The sequence below is a fragment of the Neopelma chrysocephalum genome, unplaced genomic scaffold, assembly GCF_003984885.1.
Source record: "Neopelma chrysocephalum unplaced genomic scaffold, ASM398488v2 Primary Assembly neopelma1_257, whole genome shotgun sequence".
NCBI classification, from domain to species: domain Eukaryota; kingdom Metazoa; phylum Chordata; class Aves; order Passeriformes; family Pipridae; genus Neopelma; species Neopelma chrysocephalum.
The window spans coordinates 300,726-313,301 of record NW_020897919.1 but is presented as its reverse complement, the minus strand read 5'-3'; the positions used below and the strand labels follow the sequence as shown (position 1 = coordinate 313,301).

The window sequence follows — 12,576 nt, the reverse complement described above, 5'->3', positions numbered from 1 at the left end:
TGAGGAAACGGAGAATGAGATGTCATCCTGGCTCCTGCGAGCCCTAATTCATAAAGTCATACGTGAGGCTCTCCAGCCCATTGTAGATTTGTCCTGAGCGTTATCCTGTTATTGGAAGTGTATGATTCACCTTCTGAGCAGACAGAAGCTGCACACAAAAGGGGAAGATTTGCTTTCTCCACTGTGAAAGGCTGCCGCAAGCAGGGGTCCTATTAAGACAGCTGGAAAGTTGCTTCAGCTTGTTACGCTTGTAAGTTTTATTGGTGACTGGTTTTTGATTACACATTTGAATGCTGTGTGTTCCAGGTTGCCGAGTTTTAATTAAAAGGCAATAGTCTCCATGTTAGCTCGCTTTGTTGTCTGCATTATGCAGGCCATAATGCATGCAAGTTGTGGGCTGGGTTTGTCCAATGTCCATCGTTTCTTTGGGATACATAGGGTTGCACCTTCCAGCACCTGCCCTGAATACAACTGTCACGCTTTCAGAATTGTGTTTATTGTGGTTAATTTCTTTTGAGAAGTCCAGTGATCAAATGAATGTGAGGGGGGGTTGATCCCCTCTGTCCCATAGCTTGTTTCTCCAATCTAGTCACTTTTCTAGTCATTGGAACAGGAATATTGTGTGCCAGGAGCTTCCCATAGTGCCCCAGCCCGTCTGTGACGGGGGGTTCTGGTTTGGAAAGCTGCGGTCTGGGGGTTTGCTCCTGCCCTTGGCAGCTCCCGAGTGGCTGTTTCTGAGTCGTGAAGCTCAGAGGTGTTACCCTGAATTTCCAGCCCTGAAGGGTGTCCTCTCCTCACTGCTCCCGTTCAGAACTGCTGGACAGTTCTGGTCCCCCCCGTTCCCTACCCATTGCAGCCTGGTCAGCGTGGATGTGGGGCTGAGGGGCTGGTGCTCAGGGACGCCGTGGGACAGCCTTGAGCTCTGCACACACGTTTCCTTAACGGGGCCACCGCAGCTACGAGGAGAGAGCTCTGTACCTCGAAGCCATCATCCAGAACCACAAAGAGGTGATGACGTTCGAGGATTTTGCCGCTCAGGTCTTTTCTCCCTCTCCCAGCTACTCCCTCGGTGGAACTGGTGAGTCTCTGCACGTTATTCTTCTCTGTAGCCCCAAGAAGCACTTGAGCAGCAGATGTACACCTGTTTTTTGTAGATAAATGCTTGCAAATTTAAGAAGACCATTCTTCCCCTGAATCAACTAATGAATATCAAAAGGAATGATGACATTCATTTTAATTTGTTTTGCATCAGAGCTATTCAGTCTGCTCCTTTCTTCAGCTATCCTGTTAACCCCCGACTCTGGCGAGGTTAATGAACTTTCTTGCAGTGATGGGCTCCAGCTCATTCAGGACTCCGGGTTCTTGCTGAGCTGGGAATATGTTGTTCAAAAGCGAGGCCTGAATTGGGGCTCACTTATCAAAAATAGTTCCTCGCAGGGGAAGCTGCTGCTAATGCTAAATGGGGATTATGCTGCTGAGCTACCAGGGTCAGGGATTAATGCCCAAGAAACGCAGGAACGGGGTGCTGTTAGGGAATCACAGCGGCGGGCGGGATGCGGGCGCGTCCCTTCAATGCAGACAAGCACACTGCAGGCTGCCCTCCAGCACCTGGCCTGGAGCCTCTTTGGGGGCTTTAATGGATGTGTGGATATATGTGGGGGGGGTGGTGTGTGTATACACGCACATCAATGCTCATCATTCATCAGCCCTCCTGAGAGGTGACAACGCAGTGCCAAACTCTGGGCATTTATTCCTCGTGTGCCCTGTGGAGATTTAGGTTAGTGTGTGGTCAGTGAGGTACCAATCGCTGCCTGGCTGGTTCCATTGAGTTTAAGTGAACCTCTTCTGAAAGGGATCTTTTGCTCTGAAATGCAGATTTCTAGTGCCCTCAAGATGTGTTTTTTCCAGCCTCCAGAAAGTATCTGTCACCGTGTGCTGGACTCTCTAACAAAGATTCCTTAATCCATTGTTGACACTCATAGGGTGACACAGGCACTTTCTAATCATTCTCTGCTTCTCTTTTGGATTGCTGAATAGATTATTTCCAACTTGTACAAACGTTGCAGGACATCTGCTCTATTTCTCTTTAGCCCGACTTGTTAGCAGATATCTTCCATCTAAACTGAAACATTGAAGGAAGAAATTAAATTTGCTAGAATAAATCACTTAGGAATAAAACCAGCCGTGCAGCATTGTCTAGCGTTCCTGGCTCCGGTCCTGGCGCGCTCGGAGCTTTGTGAGGAGATAAGAGGCCTGTGCGGGCCGGGCAGTGGTGGCCAGGAGCAGCAGGCAGAAGGCTTTGGAGATAAGCGCTGGCAGGAGGGGAGGGAGCCGGGGCCATTTACATAATCGCGCCTCTGCGTCCTGGAGAGGCGTCAGGGAACACGGGATGGATCTATTGATCTCTGCTGAACTGGAATACTAAACAACGCGAGGAAAGCTTATAACTTAAAGCTTTGATTAATGTTTCCTACATTAAAAAGTAGAACAGCTGTGCATTAAATTCTTTTATACACTCTGCCAAAAGTCTGAGACAAAAAAATCGCCCGTTTCAATAGGAGCGCAGCGCGTGCCCAGGGTTGGTTGTTAGCACTTGAATCGTTTATCTGTTGACATATCAGCAAATAGAAACGTAGATATATTGATCTGTTTTAAATGTTTTGCTCTGTGCATAATTGTGTCTCATTTTGGTGTTTTTAGAGCATGCAGTGCTCTGGTTGTGTACAAATGTGGTCTGACGGGGCAGATCCCTCGGCAGTGCCGCTCTCTGAAGGCTGGGATATGCTGTGTGTGCCAGACCTGGTTAAAGTGTTTCCCAATTGCTGAGGTTTTCAGAACACTGTTAAATTATGAGTACCCTGGATGTGGTTTTATAATTTCATTATTTTAATTGCTTTTAATTGTAAAACCTGCCCCGGTCAGGTCCCTGTTTTTGGACTTCAGAGCCTTGGAATTAATTTCTCGCTCATGAACTGGAGGCTGGCCATGACTTCTGGTGTCAGAATCTCTGCTTCAGAGAGTCTCCTCACGTTACCTACTGATTCACCTGCATATTTAGTCAGTGATGAGCAAGGGCAGTGTCAGCCATGGCCATCGGGATGTGTTTTCCATCAGATGCTCCCTGGCAGTTGGAAGGGAGGCTGGATGCAGCCCTGGCAGCTCAGGAGCTGTTTCCCAGCATGCAGCCTGTGCCACAGGCAGGCAGTCCTGCTCCAGGCATAGACCCACCCGTTTAACGCCTGCAGGAATCACCTGTGTGCTGCTTAGGAACACGGTTGGCATTTTTTTCCATGTAAAAAGGGAACTTCTATTCTGAAATCAGGGAGCAATAAATGAAAAAAAAAATTTCCCTGAGAAGGTAGTCAGGCACTGGCACAGGCTGCTAGGAAGGTGCTGGAGTCACTGCCTCTGAAAGTGTTCAGAACGTGTCTGAATGTGGCTCTTGGGGATGTGGTTTAGGGGTGATGATGGTGGTGCTGGGTTGGTGGCTGGATTTGATGATCTTGAAGATCTCTCCCAGCCTTGATGATTCTGTGGGATTCATGGAGCTGGCACAGGTGACGAGCCAGCTGGTGCTGCTGACTCTGCCGAGCGTAAATTCCTCAGGTAAATTTAAGATTAATTCTCATCTGATCTGATTCTTAATGCCACTCAGGTGTGGTCCTGTCAGCGCTGGAATACACGCGTGCAGCAGAAAGGTCAAGGAGTAAGTGTGCTTTTTATTAAAATGAAGCTTGTTCTCAGTAGTCATAAGAAGAAATCAGGCCCATTAAATGAATTGAACACGTAGCTCTCGCTGACACACATCACTGGGGTGTTGCTAACCATGATCTAATGATTTGAACTGCATGGTTTTGCATTTTCTGATGCTGCCCCGGGGGATGCATCCCCCAGGCTCAGGTCGGATGTGGGTTTCCTGCCCTGGGTTAGTGTCTCTGTCACCAACAGTCTTGCAGGTGCTGCATTTTCTGCACGAAAATCAGAAAATCACCCAGTTGATCTCCTTTGCTGTTTCCAGGCTCGGAGCCTTAAACTCCCTGCACGGCTCACAGATAGCCCTGGCTATCTTCAGCAGCCGGGTAGGCAGAATGGCCATCCCTGAACTCATTTAGGGGATGTGCAGATTAGGAACAAAAGCTGGGAATACGGCCCTTTGTTGTTAAACTGGTGCATTACATGCTGTATTTTAATTAGGCTGGGTCTGAGAGGCAGCCCAGGAAATCCTCCATAATCCAACACTATTGAATTATTCTCATCCTTTCCCTCTGCAGATTTCTCTCCTTTTAGAGGACGGGCTTTAAGCTGCTGTTCTTGCTCCCTCAGCCAAAACCAGAAACAGTTATTCAACAAAATACTTGCGTGTTCTTTAAAAAAATGGTGAGGCTGAAGCGGGCACACACAGACAGAGCAGCGCCCCAACTTTGCCTCTGTGGCTCAAAGGGCTGCCTTGGGCTTGGGGGTTTTTTGGTGTAAGATCAGCAACTAGAAGCGTGGTGTTATCCCTTAGGAAGTGGAAGTGGCCAGGTATTCCAGGGCAACTGTCTGATCATAGCTTGCCCACCATGGGAGGATTCTGTGCGAGGGGTTTGTACAGGGCAGGTTTCTGTTGGAAGGGAACCCCTGAGCTGCAGCGCTGCCGTTGGCACTCCAGGGGTTAATGGGAACGGGCACACTTGACTGCTGAGAGGACTGATCTAATCACTGCCATATCCAAGTGCATCTGTTCACCATGAGGTCATTCTTGTGCATGCTAATGACTTGGAAAATAAAGCACAATGCTCAACGTTATCAGGGAGGATATAGTGTAAATCTTGGCTTTTTTAGTTGCTAATGGATATTGTGGAATGGGCAGGCAAAGCATCCCGGATTCTTGTGTTCCAGCTTAATGTTTTTAAAGCATCCTTTTCAGTGGAGTGTCAGGAAAACTGTGCTGGAAAACTCAGACATGTGGTATCTGTTGATAAATGGATTCTTTAATGAATATTATGGCATTGCCCAGGAGCAACACTTGAGTTGAGGAACTATAGAGGTTTTCAGCATTCCCTGGTTTTAAAGCCTCGGGAGCCTGCCTGCTGATTTACATAAAACCGAGATTTTGCAGGCTTTTTGTTGTAAAGGTGACACATGCTTTTCTTTTGTCTCCAGACTTTTACATGCATAAAGTTCCTCTGGAAAATACTTGAATGTACAAGGAACCAGATCTGGTTTATTTTAAACCACTTTTTGATCAGTGCTGAGCTTTATCTTTCCCACTTTAAAGTGAAAGGAATATTTCAATTTGACACCTAGATTTAAAATGTATTTTTGACAGAAACAAAACCAAACCCAGAGTAACTATTGCGTTAACCAGACTGATGCTCTTTGTAACGATGAGACAGGATTCCTTTTGCTTTGGTGTGGTTTTTCTGTTTTTGTTTTTTACTTCTTTAGGTTTTTTGTGCTTTTATCTTTTTCCTTGAAAAAGGGTGTTTTCCTTGTAGGGTGTTTTGTCAGATCTGTGTACAGGTGGAACAAAAGTCTCTCCGGGTTCTGTATATATAATATTTCTGCCTGTTTTGGGGAATAGTAAAAAAACACACATCTGAAAGTGAGTAGCTGTGCCACAATACCGCAGCACGTGCGGCATGTGTCGTGTTTGATCTGTGTGTCAGTGTTGCCTGAAACGGAACAATTCATTTCTAGTACCTGGGACTCAGGAAATTCCTGCCTGTCCTGGCTGCTCGGAACCACGGCTCAGCTGCTGCCGCCAGGAGAGGAGGCAGCGCTGGCACTGTCTGCCAGGGGCAGCTGTGGGCTCCATCCTCCGTGCCCAGCCCTCCCTGGTCCGGGCCGGGGGTTCCTCTGATGTGGGAAGAAGGACAGGGAATTGAGTGGTTAGCACGGAGCCCGTGCTCAGCAGGTGAGATGGAACTCAGGTAGCTGTCGGTGCTGCCGTGGTGGAGGTTGTCCAGGCAGTGAACAAAGAGGAAAAGCTGAGGGAGGTGGAGTAGAGGAGCCAGAAGAGTTACCACAGGAGGCAGGATTTGGCTTTCTCTTCTCCTCCTTCCCTGTGAGTATGCAGGAGGAGGCACAGGGACCTGTCTGGCTTTCCCTCTCTGTTTAATCCAGGTAGCTCCACATCCTGAGCAGACTGGAGCCTCTGTCCCAGCTGCTGCTGGGCTGCCCTTGGGAGCAGATTCGGGAGCTGCTTCTTGCCCCTGTGCTCTCTGTTACCAGTGTTCCCTCCGTGGCTTTCCTGCCCTCATCCACAGAGCTGCCACCTTAGTGTCCCTGTGAGGGGCAGGCACGGTCTGCCATTAAACAGAGCAGTGTCACAGTTACCACGAATTGTTGGGGCAGCAGCTCTGTCCCCCCATAGCTCCTGTGGCTGAACAGGCCTGGCTCCGGAGGCTCTGGATCCCTGCAGAGCCCTAGGGAAGTTGCATCCTTCCTTTGCAGCTCCCTGCAAAGCAGCGGCCGCCTGCTCTGGGTCTGTGCCCTGCACTGACGAGGGCGGGCAGCCCTGACCTGTCCCCGAGGCAGGGCAGGTGCTGGGGCTGCTTCTCCCTCAAGCCTGGCGTTCCCTCGGGATCTCCAGCAGGGAAGGGGCACATTAGGGCTCTCAGCCTGGGCCCCTGCCTTTTCTATGTAATTGACTGGCTCAGAGGGAGCTCCCCCAGCTACAATCTCCGGGAGAGGAGGCAGAGAGAGAGGGTTTCTCCAAGCAATCAGTGCTGGGATGGGAGAAAATATGAGCTTGACAGGCCCATCTCTCCTGCTGGGTGACAGCTCCAGCTGCTCGAGCTGTCAGCTCGGAGAAGGCTCCGGGCAATGTGGCCCCTTTGCATTTTCTCTCTGCACTGAGGCATCGGCTCCGTGGCCACGGAGAGCCAGAGCAGAGCTGGAGCAGAGTGGCCGCGGGCCAGGGGCTTGGGCTGCCCCACCTGTGACACCCCCAAAACCCCCAACGCTCCCCCTGGCTGAGGTTGAGGCCAACCCGTGCAGAACTAATTAGCGGCTGCTCCAAGTCCTGACTAATTAAACTTCGATGTGTACATTTAGGGTTTATTTCCAAATCCCTCAAACCATCAAGGCTGGGCCTGTGACGGTGCCAGGCACTCCCTCCTGGAAACTGTGAATGCTATTTTAGGGGTGGTTCTGCCCCTGATTAACCTGTAGTTTGAGATTCTCTTACTGCTTCATGTAGAGCTTTCCAAGGCACTGCAGGACGTGTTTGATTAGCACAGCCACTGCTTCAGTTATCGATGATTTCTTCCACGCAGGCTCAGGATGCTGCTTACAGTGTACTTTGAGCCTGTCCTTGGAAGTGGGAAGCAGCAACACTGGGCAGATTTACTACAGTGATTCTCTCTGGAATTTTCTGACCTTCACATTTACTAGGAAGGAAAACAAAGATTTCCACAGCCCTGTCCTGGCTGACAGGTTAATGGGGGGGCTGGAACAGGTCACAGCCCCTGTGACAACTTCATGGGTCTTCTCAAATACAAGGCTTCAGGATCCTTACAGGTCATGGAGACCCACCCTTGCTTTCAGGGGTGTTCAGCTACTTCAGTTGGAGAGAAATGGCTGAAAGGTCATTCCTAGAGCACCTGCCCTGGCAAGGCGGGGCATGAGAAATGAGGTTTGTTCTCTGGTGGATTTGAGATGCAATAAGCCATTTCTCTCTAGCTTCCCACAAAACAATTTCATTTGAAGTGTGTTTTTATCTGTATTCCTAACTCCATTTCTAATCCCCTCCTGCAAAGAACTTACTTTAAAAGCTTAAGCCTCCCTCACCAGGTCTTACCTGTAAGAGGCCCTACACTGCTCATTTCCTGGGGTTTTAACCTGCCTGCAGTGTCCCAGTGGTTTAGGTCTCTGTGAAGCCTCAAATCTTACACAGTTTGAAATGGTGTGACCAGCAGCGGTGCTGGAGGTGGAGCCGAGGCAGCTGCACCCACCGTCCCATGGCAGCTCGTTTGGCAAAAGCTGAAGTGCAATGATTATTCATTCCCATCTTTGCCAGCATTCCCTCCCTTGACTGTTTCAATCCACAGACCTGAGAAGGAAGCGTGTGGGTCCCTGTTTCTCCAGGTCCCCGAGGGCTGAGGGGAACTCTCCTTCCTGAGCTGCCCTTCCTGCTGGTGCCCAGCGTGTGCCGGCGTCTGCTGTGCCAGGCTGCCGTTGGCACAGTGGGTGCCGGGTGTGCTGCTCCTGCACTGACACCGTTTTGTGTTCTCTCCCTTTAGATTAGAGTGTGTAACGCTCTCGTTAATGGCCGCAGGTAAGAGCGACGCTTCCCGCAGGCCCCTCTGCTGCTGCCGCTGTGCTTCACCTCTAACAGCTCTCCTCCTCCTCCTCCTCCTCCTCCTCTTCTTCCTCCTCTGCTCAGCGTGCGGCCGTGGTGGCTCTGGGGCCCTCCGGGTCTGTCTCTGGCTGTCCCTGTCCGCTCTGGCTCTGCGTGCCCTGAGCCCGCGTGGTCCCTGCTGCCCCGGCGGCTGCTGCTGGGCACGGGGACACAGGCACTGAGGGAAGGGCCTGTGGGTGTGTGTGACCAGGGATGGGACAGCCACGCTGGCCACTGTCCCCAGTGCCCACAGAGCTGTGTGGGGCTGCCCCTGCCACCATGTTCACCCGTGCGACAGGCAGGGAGCAGCTGCCGGGCAGCTTTTTTCCCTCTGTGTAAATTCCACTTGTTTGGATGAGTTCTGAATTTTAAAGGCTCCACTGGTCCATGAGAGTCAGAAACTGGTGTTTGTGGTTTCCTCATCATTTACTATTTTGTATTTACAAGCTGCTGTTTGGTTTTCACTGCTGGTAATTTCACATTGCCCAGGCACACTCCCAAACAAACAACAGTGAGGGAGCAAACACCCTCCTCCATAGCACAGGAGCATCCCAACCCCAACCCACCGCCGACCGTGGGCGCAGCCGAACGCGCAGAGCCCCCTCTCCGACTCCACGGGCTCCCCTGGCAAGGCAGTCAAGTCATTCGAGCCTGTGCCAGACAGCCCACGAGGGGAATGAGAACACTGGGGAGGGGAGCCTTTCTCCAGGGCGGTTGTCACTTGCTCACTGCGCAGCTGCCACCTCCCCATCAATCACGGTGCTCTCAGGGAGCTGCAAGGTGGGCTGCAGAGCTCGGGACGTGCCAGAAGGAAGCTGGGACTGTCGGAATGCTCCAGCTCCAAGGTGGATGTGCTGCGGGTGCTCCTGGCCTAGGTGTGCCTGGCCACAGCCCCACCTGCCCCCTTGTCACAGGCATCAGCCAGGCATTGTTCAGCCCTCACATGAGCGTTGCTTCAGCTCGTCCATTTGGGGAAAACCAACTATTTTGACCATATGCCATTCTGCCTCACTGCAGGAATGTCAAGTACGACACCTCCCTCGCAGCCCTTCCCTCCCCCACACTTTTCTCCCCGGCCAGCAGCACCACAGGTTTTGTTTTTAATCCAAAACTGACAGCTCTGAATTTTTCACAGAAAATGCCTTTACAGGCTAAGTCACATTTTCCACCTTTTTAAAATGTGCTATTTCCCCTCAGTCAGTTGTGTTGAAGTACCAATCTGGTAAGTAATGGCTGTCTTTGAGATGCAGACGGGGGCTGTAGGCTGGCTGAGGGGGCTCACCCTTCGGGTTTGGCTGCTGCTGTTCCACTCCTGCTTTGAGTCACTCAAATAACCCAGAGCTGCTGAAGCAGAACAGGTCACCCCTCGTGTTGAAAGCGCAGCAGAGCCCACGTGGGTCTTTGTCCTGGGACAGGGGCAGGGCTCATCCTGCCGCCGCACTGACCCACGGCCTCATCCCCACCTGTCCAGGAGGGCAAGGCTTGCCCTGCTCACCTGTGCTCAAGGGGCAGCTCAGCCAAGGCCCTGCCCGGGCTTTGGGGTGTTTTGTGCATGTCTGGGAGTCACCCGGGCTAGGAAAGGTGAGGGGAGGATTAAAGAGCCCTGGACTGGCCGGGCACAGGAACTAACAGCAAATAAAAGCACAGGCAGAGAACGGAGCCAGGTGTTGAACTGGAAATAGGTCTGTGCTGCCAAACACAACCATCCCTCTGGAGTTCAGAGGGAGTGGCACCGGCACTGGCCTTTGGTGTGGGCTTAGAGCCTCCCTCCATCCTCCTCACCTGGCTGCAAGGCTGTTCTTCCCTCCCACCTGTAGGAAAAAACTTGTGTTTGCACTTAGGGAGAGAATTGCAACACGGTTTAAAAATACTGTTCCCCAAGGGAGCTGATGAAATGGAGTTCCTCTGGGAAGCACCTTGGGACAGGTCAGACCCCCAGCAGCAGGAGCAGGGCAGGGTGTGTCCCTGGGAGCAGCTGCACCTGGCTTTGGTCATTTGTGTCTCAGTTAAAGGCCCTGTGTTCACCTGCTCCCACTCAGCCAGCCCGAGCCTCTGGTCGTACTGGCCTATGGGGAATAAATGAGGTGGAACTCCAGGCTGCAGAAAACAAAGTGTAACCCCAGGTTACACCCCAGAGCCTCCAGGCTCCCAGAGACCCTTCTAGGGTGAGCCAGTAATGAGGGTACCTGGTGTCCTGTCACGTAGTGGAATTGGAAGAAATCGTGATTCTTTAGGATTTTTTTATCAGAGACACCAGACATCTTCCAGGGAGTTTCGTGTGAGTCCTCACGCTGGGGAAGCTCGTTTCCAGCTCCCTGTAACAGACTGAATACAAAAGAGCTGCTTAGTGACACACAGCAAAAAACAATTTTATATAACCCACACAGAACTATTGTATGTGGGTTTGTTGGAGCTTCAAGTGAGCAGGATGGGAGTATCCTCCCCCCATCCCATGGGGCTGCTGCGGCACTGGGAGCCACTGGGGGCTGTGCAGACCCAAAGGGGCTGATGCCAGCGGCCTCAGCACTCACCTGGGCACTGAGGCCCATCACGGCCTGGCTGCTCCTCACTTGTGGGAGCTGGCAAAGAGAAATCCCTGATTTCTCCAGGAAGTGCAGTATATCACACTTCCTCAGGTGCCTGGCCAAATTCCTCCTGTAGAATGTCAGGTTCACATGAGTGATGCCCAGGAGGAACTGGGAAGAGGGGAGGGGCTGTGCCACGCAGTTATTCCAAGGCACACAGGCTCTTTTGTCCTGACCTGTTTTTTCCCTGCCTGCTCTGTGTTCCAGGCTGCCTCACCACAAGTGCAAGCGCTGACCTCACTGTCACCATCGGCATCGAGCTGGCGGAGCCGCCCTCGCCCCCGCTGCCACGTGCCTCCAGGAGCAGAGTGTCGGGGAAGCTCCGCCGCTCCGCCAGCGCTCTCAGCAAGGCTTCCAGCTGAGCTCCGGGACACAGAGCTCCGGCCAGGGGAGTGACACAATGGGCACTTTTGGGGGAGCTCCTCTGGAAGGGGATGGACGAGGGCTTTGCTCTGTAAAACTGCCGTTCCCTGAGCGGGACAGACGTGGCTGGTGATGAGGTGTCACCTGGGTTACCATCAGTGTGGTGCTGTCACTGGCTGAGCAAGGGCCCCGAGCCCCTGGGCACAGGCGCTGGCGCCACAGCTACAGGTCATGAACCAGCACTGAAACCAGTTATCCAATGTACCCTTAGAGCATCGCTTTAGTCATTCCATGCAGCACTTACCTGTGCATTAGGGAATTCTGTCTAAATAGAGGTTTTCCTGTGACTAGCCAGGTAGCACATGTTCCCTTTGGGAGCACAGGTGGAAGAGGGAGCAGCTCTCCAGTCTGTGCTGTCCCACTGCAGGGCACTGTGGCCCCTCCATGGCGTGTGATGGCTGCGCACTGAACCACTCCCTAGAATGCAAAAGCCACACTCCTGCCACGACCCTCCCCAGCACAGAGTGAAGAACTGGGTAACCCCTTCCCTGTGTCCCAGCAGGGCAGCAGGCTGTGACCCATCTCTAGTCAGAGGACAGCACATCTGAAGGCTTTTGAGGACATGCAGTGTCCTCCTGGCACCTGGTGTAGTGAGCAGAGCTCATGTTGTCAGTAGCTGATGTGTTTCAGTCTCCACATGTTGTAGGTTTCTAGGGGTGACAATTTTTGTAGGTAAATCCCCAGTGATATAAAAACAACAGAAAACCAAGATCCCACAGCCATGGATCCATGTCCTGCTGGTGTTCGGTTGCTCCTGGATACTCCCACGCACACCTCCCAATGGAATGGGAGTTGCTTTAAGTGAAGGGATTGCATTTTTGGGAAATGCCCCACTGGGCCCCATTTGTTTTTGCACTTGTACTTGGTGTTACGTCTGTCTGTCCGTCTGCCAGCCCGGGACCACGCTGTGCACATGGGACGCTGTTCCAGCCACGGCCAGTGGTGCCGAGGTGGCTCCACACTCCGCTGTGGGATCTGTGCCCAGGCCCCAGTGCCCCTGGAGCAGGAGCCAGAACCAGTGGAGCTGACAGGAACCCACCCAGCACAGCTGCGGGAAGGAGCCTCTGTCACTCGGGACTTGGATGGCTGGTTTGATTTTCTGCCTCACATTTGGGTTTTGATTTCTACTGTTTTTGTGTTGTTGAAGGAACTTAGAAAATAAAAGGTGTATTTTAATTTATTTTACTTTCAGGGCTGGACAGGCAGGGCTGTCTGACCCTTAGTTATCTAATAGCTGGTCTG

The 12,576-nt window shown here is 51.9% G+C and overlaps 1 protein-coding gene across 4 annotated transcripts in view; it reads left to right on the top strand.

Annotated features, from left to right (window-relative positions):
• RALGAPA2 (Ral GTPase activating protein catalytic alpha subunit 2) overlaps positions 1-11,408 on the top strand; it is a 95,159-nt gene extending 83,751 nt beyond the window's left edge. Inside the window, exons 39-41 of one of the 4 annotated variants that reach the window (XM_027704161.1) lie at positions 957-1,078; positions 8,229-8,263; positions 11,119-11,229. In XM_027704161.1, coding sequence (XP_027559962.1) covers positions 957-1,078; positions 8,229-8,233 — 127 coding nt within the window. In that variant the 3' untranslated portion in view covers positions 8,234-8,263; positions 11,119-11,229. Of the gene's footprint in view, positions 1-956; positions 8,264-11,118 lie in introns of all 4 variants that reach the window. The other 3 variants (XR_003537410.1, XM_027704159.1, XM_027704160.1) reach the window with 3 other exon arrangements.
• The last annotated feature ends 1,168 nt before the right edge of the window (positions 11,409-12,576 follow it).